The following is a 12,601-nucleotide window of genomic DNA, read 5'->3' as shown; positions in this document are numbered from 1 at the left end:
ACAGAAGAACTTCAGGTTAGTGCCCAAGAAGTTTCAAGAATTGTTGGTAAAAACATCGTTTGTCTTCTTTCAGAGTTTACTTGTTAGCAGCTGCTTAGAAATCTGGACTGCAAAAATAATAAAAGATAAATTCACTTTTCAAAATACAGCATTTCAGATCCAATGGAAATGCTTTCCAATGCTCCAGAAACAAGCACATATTCATGACAATTACATAATAACAAGGCACAGTTTATTGCAAGGTGGCCTTGTGATCCACATGGCAGCATATGCACACATACAAAGTGCTGGAATCCCCTCAGAACTACAACAGTCAGAGGAAGAAGCACATCCATCCCTGTGGTAGCATTCAAATACAACAGCTCTGTCAGGGCTCTGTATCTGTGTTCATTCCAGTTAAGATATTTATCCAGAATTTCTAAACCCACATCAGTTCATTTACACTAATTTTAAGGAGGGACAGACACATTCTGTCCCCACTAGGCTGAGGGACAATATCTTGGAAATACTGAGAAAAACTGAATTAATGCATTCACCACAGCCAGCTACAATACCTAAAATAATATGTTCCCACAACAAAGTCAAATCAAAGGGACAACAGCTGCATGCTGCTACCATAATAAAATTGTCAGGAAACTTCATTTTGCCAACATACCTGGTTACTAGATAATAAACATAAAATTAATGACCCCGGTGGATGAGTTGACAACCTCAAAGGCTGAAGCTGAGACTGTAATGGAGCTGCTGAGAAGCCCCAGAAGGACCTGTGTAAGTCTTCCCAACACAAAACTGCAAAGTATAGTGGGATCTCTTGAAGAAGTCTTGGATGTCGAAAAGGTAAAAATCATTTCACTTAAATTTCATGAACGAGCAATGCTGCAGGTTTTATTGGACCCCAAGGACTAAAAAGAATTACCAAGGGTTGTCTATTTTTTTTAAACTGCCTTTTTTTTTCAGATTTCTTTCTTTTCCTAGCAATATCGTTTCATCTGCTTGGAAACTGGAATTGCAGGCATTTGAACAAATGTATTAAAGTGATCTACTGTGCTAAAGTTTATGTAAATGAGTTTACATTCTCGGCTGAAGCTTGACTTTGTAAATTTGTAAAACATTACTCATACTGGATAGCCTTATTATCTAGACTGCAAATATATTTGAGAAGCTTTTTCCGCCTTTCATCTCACCAGATTGAAGCAACTCAATATTACAGAAAGCTGAGCAATTCGGCCTTCTGCAATGAAAGCAGTAGTTAATGCTGTGTTTAGGAATGATCTGCACACAGCAAACCCTTCAAGCTGGTAAACAGACTGCAGAAAGAAGGAGCACTAAAGAAATTATTTTATTGGGGAAGCTGCAAATCCGAAGGGAAGAAGGGAGGAAGGGAGGAAGGGAGGCTTCTACTCCATTATTGATTTCATTTATATTCTACATTTTCTTGCCTCTGTATTAAATCTGAAATGCATATTTCCCCTTTTTTCTCTTCTTGCATGTTTTCTATTATTAGGTTTTTCAGCAAAGAAAGAAGACATTTCATTTAAACTTACAAACCATGGTGTCTATTGAACCAATAAAGGAGAAACCTGTATTTCTTATACCTTGGCAACACCTATGACATTTGACTCAATTTTTATCATAGTTCACAAGAGGACAGGCATTAAACCACTGAACAATAGCAGGGATTATGTATCTGACTCCCTGAAATTAAACTTCCCAAAGTACAAGCATTAAAAGAGGGAACAAGAGATTTTTCAGTTCAGCCTCTTAATATGCTCCCTGGGAAGACAAACACAGTGCATTTCTTTGGTTTTTGTTTTTCTTGCAGAGAGAAAATTATATATGGGAAAATACAGCAGCAATTTGATAATCTCTATTTACTCTTGGGAAATAAAATACTTATGTTCCTGAGACAAACTTCAAAGAAACTAGAGCTACATTCAATTTTCCTTTCTAATAAATCTTTTTTTATCCTTTAAAAAGGATTCTCCATATTTTTATATGGAGGAGCTTTTTTATTATAAAATTATCCTGTAAATATCTAGAGCATTAAGCATGAAAACTTGCATTTGTGTCTCTCAGCATTTATAAAAGAGGTAGAATTCATAACTTAATAGCTTCAGCTTGCTGCCGTTTTAAATGAACTATCTTTTACACTTTTCCCATTTCATTTGAGTCGAAACAACTATGCAGTTGTTTATTTCAGATTTTCCTCATTTACAGCTTACATGCTTCAGAAATAAAGTACATACTGAGCAAGCGAACACCAAACCGGCTGGTGGTTATAAACTATCTGATGGTCTCACCTTTCACATTTGGGGTCTGAAAACTCTCTTGCTTTAAGGCTTTTTTTTCTTTAAGAGTCAGCTGCAGGCTGGCTGGGTTAACCTGCCCTAGGAGTTGTGCCTGCGAAAAACCATAGGAAGGGTGGGCAGACTGGGTCTACACTGCAAACACAAGTACCTGCTTCTACAGTTTCACCACCTGAAAATTATGGAGTTCTCTTAGTGAAGTTCTTCTGATAACGACCCAACATCTGAATTCACTCCCTCCTGGTAAACTAAATAGCAATAAGGTTGAGTACACAATCTCTGCTTTTGAAAAAAAGCTTGTTATCTTTAGATAAGCTATTTTAAGAAATGCCAGTGATTACAGGGCACCTAATAAATGCATGTAAAAGGTAACAGGAAATAAATATGTGCAAGATAACTGGAACATCATCTTCAGTGAAAAAGCGATGCTGCCCCTTCCCCGTAGTCCCAGCTGTGAGCTAAATTGCCCAGGATTTCACAATCTCAGTCAATTTTGTTCACAGCCAGCAGTGCCGGCAAATTGCTTTCCAATGGAGACAGAACTTTACTCTCTCGCTGACAGCCTGAATGTTAAAGAGTAAAGAGGCAGGAAAAAGGGCTGAAGACTTCCAGAACAAATACAGACAAGGGACAGGGAGGCCTGGTAAAAGAAGAAAGAGAAATTAGAAGCAACAATAGTTTTTGTTCCCTAACTGTGATACCCCACATAAAATTCATATTTACTAGACTATCAACATTTGTTGACAGAGAAAAACAGAAAACTCCTCAAGGTTTTCTCATTAAGGGTTCCCAGTCTTCCTTCTGGTTTTTGCTCCCAGAATGACTCAGAACTTAAGTTTTTCTCAAGAAGTAAGGAAATCATTTTGTGCAGTGACACACCTATGAAAACACCTATTTTAAAGAGCAGCAGTGGTTTTAAGTAAATGTTACCCATTACCACATAGCTGACAAAAGGTGTTCATCTTGCCATCAACAGCCAGTCTCTGCTTGCTGCCACTTTAATAACAAAATGCTCATTCTTGAACAATCACGTCTCCAAGTAAATAATTCTCAATCAAATGCCCATTCCGAATGCCACATATGAATGGCAGAATGGTAAATAAAAATTCAAAAAAGTCCAGATAAAACTCAAAAGACTATCCAGACAGCATGCTAAGCTCCCCTTTAGCTTGTGTCATGTTGCCCATTTTGAGTATGATTCAGATTGTGATCAGGTGGAAAAAAACCTTTTTCTGAAGTGTAACATTCAAAAGATTTATTTCCGTTGTCTTTTTTTGCAGGAATAAGAAGGGAAAGAACATTGCAACCCTACTTTTCCTCATGAAGAGTAGAACAAAGGCAAACCAGATGTAACGAAGGTGCCATGGAAGCCATTTCTTTCTAGTACAGGTAAATGTTGGGCATCACTTTGGGAGATTCAGAAACTTCTGAACTGTGAAAATATTCTGTGTTTCATTAGAAATAGATGAGATTTCATCAAACATGAAATCCACACATCAGTGTGATGTGCTCTTATTGTGCTATCAAGAATTATTCTAACTGTTCTAAAAAATAATTTATAAAATGTTACGCTATTTAGACTATATGTATGAACTGTTTATTAGTTTATCAATAATGCTGACAACATACATTGTAGCTTTATAGAAAGAAGCGTAAACACTCAGCAAAGCTGGTGAATATTAATGATGCCTGCCATTTGAAAAATACCTGACATAAAAATATTAATAGTTCACAAGTTTACTGGTTTTCAGTCCCGTTTGCTGCCAAAATTACTCCCCCCACAATTTTATCATATCCACATTATTTCAACAGTGTCATCCCAATGTCTAGATGATATTTTGTGTCCCTCAGCCACTGCAGTACACGACAAACCTGGCAGCAGGCTGGTCAGTAGCCAGTCATCAGATTTAACAGACTGGTCACTGTAGGTAGAAGTAGCACTGAGAATTCAAACACTGACAACAGCTATACAAAACTTTTTAATCTAAAAGCCCTCTGTTTTTTTCCTTCTGGCAAAATTTACATCACCCATTTAAACGCCAGATTTTGGTCGTTATATGGTTCATACAAGAAATGCGATTAGAAACGAATAACTGAGATCCAGGAGTTCCAGGAGTTCCCATTTCAAGCTTGAGTGCTCAGCAGGCAGGTCACGGTGAGGGAACTGGTGTTGTGCTGACAACAGCTATTTGCCAATACTCAGAAAAACAAAATGTGAAAAGTTCCCTCGATCCAGTTTATTCACAGTATTACACAGGTACCAAAGCTTGTGACCGCACTGCTGGCATATCCTGACTGTATTCCTGTTCACGGTACTGGGATTTGCAGCTAAATCTCCGATAGCCTGGCTTAGGTTATCCCAGCCAGGAGCCATCCTGCCCATGCGGAATCGCAAAACTTAGAAAATGAGAATATAGTTTTCAAGTTTTTTGCCATTGTTAGGGAGGGCACAGCATGGGAAGTTCACAAAAGGAGAAATTTTTGTTTGGATGGGCAAAAAACATGGAAGAAAAATGCATTTGTTACCCAAGACAGAGATATATCCAAATTCAATGAATGTAAGCAAATAAGGACTTTAAAAACAGATAAAATTCTGACCTCATAATATGTTTATCTTCTCACTCTCGCTCCTATTTCCTCACATTCTCTCTTCATTTGCAAGAACGTAAATAAAAAATTGCGCAAAAGTCACCTCTTACACTGATTTGAAACCCATATTTTTCAGAGCAGACACTAGCAAAAGCATTTCACAGCTCCAGTTGAGGGTAATATAGAAAAAAAATATTCAAAGGATACAAAACAGTTAATTTTTAAACCACGCTATAAAAGACAATTCCCATTGGTAAGTAAACAATCGCTCTAATTTAGACGAGTTTAAGACTATAGCTCAGTATAATAAAACGATACTCCAATGTGTGGTCAAATGTCCCAGTTTATGGGATAAGTGTATGACAAAAGGTGACTTAGAATATTTTCATTACTTAATGTATAAAATGGCCAGATAACTTTACAGTTAGAGTCCTAAGTACTGAGATCAAAGGCCAAACTGCTATTCGTTAAGTATTTTTAATCAGGATTATTTTACTAGAACACAATCAAAGACGTTTGTTACAGAGCTCATTATTTCTTATTCTTTTACTCTAATACCACAAGTATTCTTTAGGCACAGGGGACAGCTAGCTCTCAATTTTTTATGTTAATTATGGTAATCTCCGTAGACATCTTCACCTCTTCTCTTAATTCATAACACAGCCATAAAGCGTCAGTTCAGCTTTCTACTACAGCAGCACAGTTCACTGCACTCTAGGGGGTTTTTGTGACAGCTTCCTCTTCAAAGCTTTTTTTGTAACTCACTAATAAAAAAAATTTTAAAAAACCAAAAAAACTTCAGAATTACGCTTAGAAGGGTATTTTATTTTGTGAACGAGTTAAAACCAGTAAGTCAGAAGACAAGAGCAAAAATAAAGTGCTCTCTCTTGTATTTTTCCCAGTCATGTAATTCAAAGGTGATTTTGCCATCATATTGAACTGAGATGAACATTATTCATTAATACAGACTATGGATGTGATATAAGGTCAAGATGAAGACACCTAGCCCTGGTTATCTACAAACGGGTGTCTTCAGGCACAGCAACGCTCAATACATTGCCAAGGACAGCTTCCCACTGACTTCTGAGACATCCTATAGCATCTGGAACATCTGGATGGCGCGAAAAAGATATGGTCAAACAGCTATAAAAAACCCATGTTCTTGTAGTGCAGCAGATGGAGGCCAGACAGTAAACTCTAGAGCATGTCAAATGACACTAGACATCAACAGTCAAGCAACCAGACAGGATGTTTAAAGTGTCATTATAAATCAATAGAGATCTCATCAGCATCATCAGTGGAGTTTGGAGACCAATTCAATTCTTAATTCACTCTAAAGTAGACATCTAGTTGCCAGTGAGTTGAATTGCTGTAAACAGACATACGAATTTAGTGGTCTTAATCTCAAGCTGAGGCCTACCACAGATGTCTTTAAGTATATCTTTACATTCATCAGCCCCAGCAGAGCTCTAACATTCAAATAGCAATAACTGTGACTCGATGACCCAAATAAGTTAACAGAAGTTACACTATTTCTCTTCTCCACTGATTCTCATGCAAAAATAGACTCAACCAGCTTCTTGTTTTCCACCCCAATGAAAGATACATGTCAATCAAGCAAATGCTCATTTTCATCACAGGAGAATTACTACAGACAAAAGGAAACTCTGTGCTCATCAGCAGAATACTTACTGCTTTAGTGCCTTGAGAAGGTAAATAAGGAGCATCTGGATTTTGCCCTGGATGATACCTCATCCACTCACCTAATCTACATTAACATTTTAGTACGAATCAGGAGCACACTTTTTATGTGACTGTCCTGATCATCCCCACTTAACACTTAACTTGGGTTGTAACCTACATTACTATGGCAGTGCTGAAGGAAACTGTCTTACCAACAATCTACAAAGCATTTGTAAAGATTACATCATAAATTAAGTTTGATTTGTAACCATCAAGAAACAAACAAACAAAAACAGTATGTCGAAGCACAAGGGTTTATTTTCTTTTATCTTTTGCTTTATTTTGTCTTATGGAAGAAATTAAGGACATAAACACTGATGATAGCAACACATTCATCAACTTCATAATTTCTTGGATTATATCCAGTTACAGGAACATACCACTCACTCCATAAACATTAAATATTAATATTTAATGTCCTTAATATCTCAGTGCAAAAAAGCTACCACAAAAATTGTAGCTCAAAAAGTTGTTGTCAGGACCCATGGCTACTCCCAAGTAGTGACTCCCCTCTCACATTATATTAAAGTTTATCGTGTATTTTCCTCTAAAGTGTTTAGCAGCCATAACAATACTTCAGTCAGATATTAGCTATCATTATTGCTTGAGGAATTCACTTACATAATCCAGTTTAGCTGCATTTTACATGCAAAGCATGTAAAAAAATATTTTTCATCATATTTAGGGGATATGACCCACAAAAAGCACACACACAATGAATAAAAGTAGAGTTATGAAAACAGTAAATTTGAAACACATTTTATTCAAAATTAGACACCATAGCTGACATCAAAGTATATGTCCTAAAATGAAGAGGTGGTGGTCATACACCATATTCAAATGAGTAGGTAAAACTATGGGAACTCATTACTTATCAGGGGTGGATTTGAGAACCGAAAATCAGTCTGAAAACAGAAAACCATAACTAGATAGCTTTTCTTCTCAGTGATATTCATTCCCATAGCACCTAATTCTGCCATCAAGCATCATTGTCTCCAACACATTATTTGAGGATTTTGTAATTTCAGGTGTCTCTCTCTCTCTTGCTCTTATGTAATGCCTTTCTTCTGAGAATTGCAGAGGTTTTTAATATAAATAATAAGGTATATAACACCTATGAATTAGGAAGTTCCACCTTTCACAGATGGAACTGAATACAGCTAACATGCCCCAGGTTTACAAATTTTCTGCAGTCATCTTCTCCCAGAAAAGATTACAATAACTCTAATTTGCTTTGGAAAATTACTGTGTCCTAAGTGAGCTCTCCTGCAACTTGAAGGCATCTTAACGCAGTAATATCTCACACAAAGGAGAAAGGGACTGTAATTTTTTTTCCCAAATAGATTTTGGTGATATGTGTCATTACATGTCCAAAACAAGTGAACACTAACATCACGGAGGTATCAGTCATGACTTTGTCGCTGCCTGCGAGCTTCATTTCACACTTTAAAAAGTGAATTGAAATCCTGCTGTCCTTTAAAAATGCATCATATACTCTCCAATCTTAATGACCAACACAAAGTGGGTTCTCTAAATATATGTTTAAACATATATTCACTGATTTATGAGCAAACACATCCATACTGAATAAGAAAAATCTGATTCCTCAGAGCATTGCCATCAGCCTCAGCGTGACTCAGAATGATTTTTGGAAACAGCAGGAAGCAGGTTCTTCTTATCCTGCTGCAGCCCATTTAAAGTTTAAGCACATGTTTTATGAAGAATTAAGGTGGTAGCAAAGCTCAGAATAACTATTTCTAATTTTTGTGATTAGACAGACGACAGTCAAGTAAAACGAGTCCAAGGGCTCATGTGGGAGCCCATTTTGACAGAGATAAATTTTCCTCTCCAGCTAATTTGCGCATGGCACTCCTATTAAGTGGAGCAACCCAGAGTAAGGGGCTCACATCAAAAGTTTTCACTGACAAATCACTTCTTTCCAGCTGCCACCATTCTGTAAAGATCCTACGGCTGGTGACAGGACTCAGACTTTGTGCTCATACAGCTCCCTGTGGTACTGCTTCCTCCATTACAGCGTGGAAATAAGTAATCTTAGCTGGATAACTACAATTCAATCATACACTGAGCTTTCAATCATACAGGTGGGGGAACTGGCTCTTTGCTTCTGTTTTGGGGTTTTTTTGTGTGTTGTTGCTTTTTCTTTCTTTCTTTTTGGTGATATTAATCTCCATAGCACTTTTCTGAATCAATAAATCCACTACAAAATAAAGGTATTTTCATCAGCTCCCTTCAGCTGGTCTGCCAAAAAAAAAAAAAACAAACCAAAACCCAAAAACTTAATTAGCCAGTATTTTTGGGCTGCTGTGTTATAACCAGTAGAATGGTGAATCTGCCCCCAACTGTTAATAATTAAAAAGTCATTTAAGGCTGCGTATCTTCAAAGTATTAAAAATAATTATGCAACAGGACTGATATGGGGTATGCTCACTTAATATAGCTCAAAGAAATGAGATAAGAATTACTTACTGAAGATGTACATATAAGGTTGCCTTGCAATGAAGGTATGTGTGTGTGTGAGGGGAACGGAGGAGGGGATCCTCATCTGGAAAAGACTACACAGCTCAGAAAACTTTCTCCAACTATTTTTTAGTGGAATCTGTGCTTTTTACCTAATCTTAGAAACATATAGTCACACAGATAAGGCAGTATTAAATGGATCACTGCTGCCTCTGGAAAGGAAGATAAGTTAGCCTTCGGTGCTTTGATATTCGCTTTCTGACAGCTGTTCTTTCTCACAGACTTCCTCTGCCAAGCAAAATGATTTGCAATTGACAAGTCTGTACTTTGGAATAAACAAGATCTTTTCCCTGATAGGATGTTGGAAATGGATGCTTAAGATACAGAAAACAGTATAGTCTGTCAGGAATATTATATAGCTTAAGGTGGTCTCAGGGAAAAGGTACGAAGCACACAAATATCTAAAGTTTATGGATTCCTACTATTCCAAAAGACACCAAGAGAAAAAAATCTTTCCATCATACACTGCAACTCTGATGAGAAAAAGACAAGTCTGCTTCTTAGTCTGTGGGAGGGTGGAGACAAAAGGGTAGAAAGAGGAAACAAGATGGTGATGTTGGAGTACCTGAAACAGTAATCTGGAGAAATTCACACAAAGCAATGCTAAGACCTAATGAAAGTACAAGGTGGTTTGATTTCCTAAAAAAAAAATACATATCCCTGTAGGATCACTAACTGCTGGGTAATCAACACCAGCTGCACGTGGCATACTGGGGCTGCAGCATCCATGCACCAGTTATCAATCAACAAACTTGCTGCCACATCCATGACTGGAGATGGGGAAAAAGTTACAAACGGTCCCAAACTCCTCAGTGCCACTTTGTTAACCACCAGTGCTAAGGCTGCAGCTCCAAATACAGCCTGTGCTCTCTCGGCAGCCCTAAGGGGTGGATGCCGTCCTTAAGCTTCACTTTCTCCTAAGTCAGGCCAGGATGCTTCACTGGTGGGGCAGTGGACTCAAGTGAAAACCACGTCAGTACAAACATTTTAAGCCTTGCCTAAGTTTTAGTATGTTTTTAAAATGCATGCACAGAAGCAGAATTCATCTCTAACAGCTGTCACTAATTGCAGTTGCTGCCACACATAAGCAATAATGTGATGCCCTAAAGTTCTGGTGCTGGAATATGTTCTTTTTGTTTCCCAGGAGATGTTCCTCAGCAAAATAATCCCAAACCAAACACATTACATACATGCTTATTTACATGTGTATGTGGACAAGAATTTGAAAATGACAGTTCCTCATACATTTGTCCATAAATTACCACTAGTCATTTTCGGATGTGGTGCAGCTTAACACACTTGTACAGGCTGCAGGTATCCTTAAACTCAGAATCTCTCCTTATTGCCAAAAGTGACATTTAATTGCAAAGAGGTGTCGAACATTTCTTAAACTTTACTGTTACATACATACTATCATTCACCACTTCAAACTCAAACTTTTCTGACATCATGTCAGTACAGATTTTCTGTTTGAATACTTGACAACTGCCAAGCCCTGAACTTTTCTTTTACCTGGAGTAATGGATAGCTTGATGTCCTGCAATATTAAAATAGAAGTCAGTTGTATGTTTCATCTCATCAGTATGTCCAGAGACTTCAATCCAGTGTGCTATTGGGAGGCAGTAAACTCCATCTACTACATTGCTCTGGTTGTAAACACAAATTCGATCATGATGTGGCCCATTACCTAGAACAGAAGAAAGGACAGTTGCAGGCTGTGTATTTGGAAAATCTTCCAAAAGATTTGCAGGAGCTGTGAACTGAGTATTTAAGGCCAGGAGTGGTCTTTGCTGCCTGTTCAAACTGCATTATTAACACCTGAAATAGCTGTAACAGAAGCACTGACACAGAGCAAATGTTCAGCATTAAAATAAATTTTTGCAAAATATTAAACAAAAAATAAAAAGCATTAAAGCTGTATAAGTCTCCCAAATCATCAACCATGGCACTTAAAATTTCAAGAATAATGAATTTCATTTAAGTTCCTCATTTGATGTCTGATAATCTGTGACCTCAGCATTTAATGCTTTTGGTGCATGACCTCCCTCTTGGGGGGCCCAGCTTGCTGTGGCCTGAGGCCCAGCTCTGACAGGGCACAGCAGTGTCACTGTCCCTCACACTTAGAAAATTGCCCAGCTATGAGAAAGACCTCGGAGAAAGCACAGACTATGGCTGTGCAAGGTACGGCTGTGCAAGATCAGAAAGGTCAAACTGTAAAAAAGGATTGGGCTGGCGACACTGGAGTTGTTACCAGCTTAAGGATTCAAAAACATTGATGTAGAAAGGCACCAGATCCTGAAAAAGAAAAGCAAGCAGGTGACAGGCAGCAACCTGGCAGGAATGAAGACCTGTTTCAGGGAGAAGGATGGTCCTCCTCCACCTCACCCACAGCTGCCTGGCCAGCAAAGACTCTTTGGGTGTTCTGCTGGGGACGGGATGCACACTGATGCCCAATCTGGGAGCTCATTAAATCCTGTCTTTTATGTTTGCTAACCAATAAACAAGCACTTTGTACTCTTCAGTTACATGTCTTACTTAGAAGGTCTGCTCGTACACAGTGAAGTTGCCCAAAGTCACCCAGAGAGACACAGTCATATCTGCAATGCCATGCAATCACGTTTACCTAAAATAGCTTTGTCTAAAGTAAGAATTTTTTCTTATGTTTTTCCATTATTTAATAGCCATTACCCCTTCTTCTCTTACAGCAACAGTGTGAGCTTTAGTACAGAAAACCAATTTTTAGTACCACGCCAGAGTAAGCAATTTGGATTGAACCGCGTCATGTCATCAGTCAAAAGGTTATCTAGCCTCCAAAAATTCAGTACATGTATATGCTCCCCCCTCATCATTTTTACACACGTATTGTAATACTAATTGCCAAGTAGGAATTATTGTGCAGAATAGAAGTGACCTGGTCTATGCCTTGCTTTTAATGTAAACCTGTTGTAAATTATTAATGATATTAGAACACTTCTGAGTAGAATTATACCCAAAGGAATATCCTCAATTTCACACTGCAAGTAAATGCATAAGCAGCTTCTAAGCACCACATTTAGAGAAATTTGCTAGAGCAAGAGCATTCTGGGAGATGTATTAATGCAATGATTAGAGAATAAGACTAACATTTAATAGTAAAGCTCAAACAATCTCCTTTTTTCCACATGACATGCAGTAGTTTCTATCATAATAATGAAATATTATTATTTACCAAAAAGAAAAAGAAAATACGAGGCAGAAAACTGTTTCCTCCTTCTGTATTGCTGAACCATGATGCATCATATGCAATGGTACGACACAGCTTTCGATAAAGCGAGCAAGATCAGCTCCTGAAGGTACAAATATCACCACTATATTTTAATCTCACATTTCTAATTGTTTACACATTCTTACCACTTTTAAAAAATATTTGAAGACAGCAGTACACA

General features: G+C 37.7%; 1 protein-coding gene across 5 annotated transcripts in view; it reads right to left on the bottom strand.

Moving 5' to 3' along the window:
• The window catches only part of EPM2A (EPM2A glucan phosphatase, laforin), a 41,014-nt gene that overhangs the window by 15,782 nt on the left and 12,631 nt on the right, over positions 1-12,601 (bottom strand). For all 5 annotated transcript variants that reach the window (XM_065632641.1, XM_065632644.1, XM_065632643.1 and 2 more), the window contains one exon: positions 10,689-10,863. In XM_065632641.1, coding sequence (XP_065488713.1) covers positions 10,689-10,863 — 175 coding nt within the window. The remainder of the gene's footprint in view (positions 1-10,688; positions 10,864-12,601) is intronic.

Source organism: Caloenas nicobarica, chromosome 3 (assembly GCF_036013445.1).
Source record: "Caloenas nicobarica isolate bCalNic1 chromosome 3, bCalNic1.hap1, whole genome shotgun sequence".
Classification (NCBI taxonomy): Eukaryota; Metazoa; Chordata; class Aves; order Columbiformes; family Columbidae; genus Caloenas; species Caloenas nicobarica.
The sequence above is the reverse complement of the archived record's forward strand: the minus strand, read 5'-3'. Positions and strand labels throughout refer to the sequence as shown.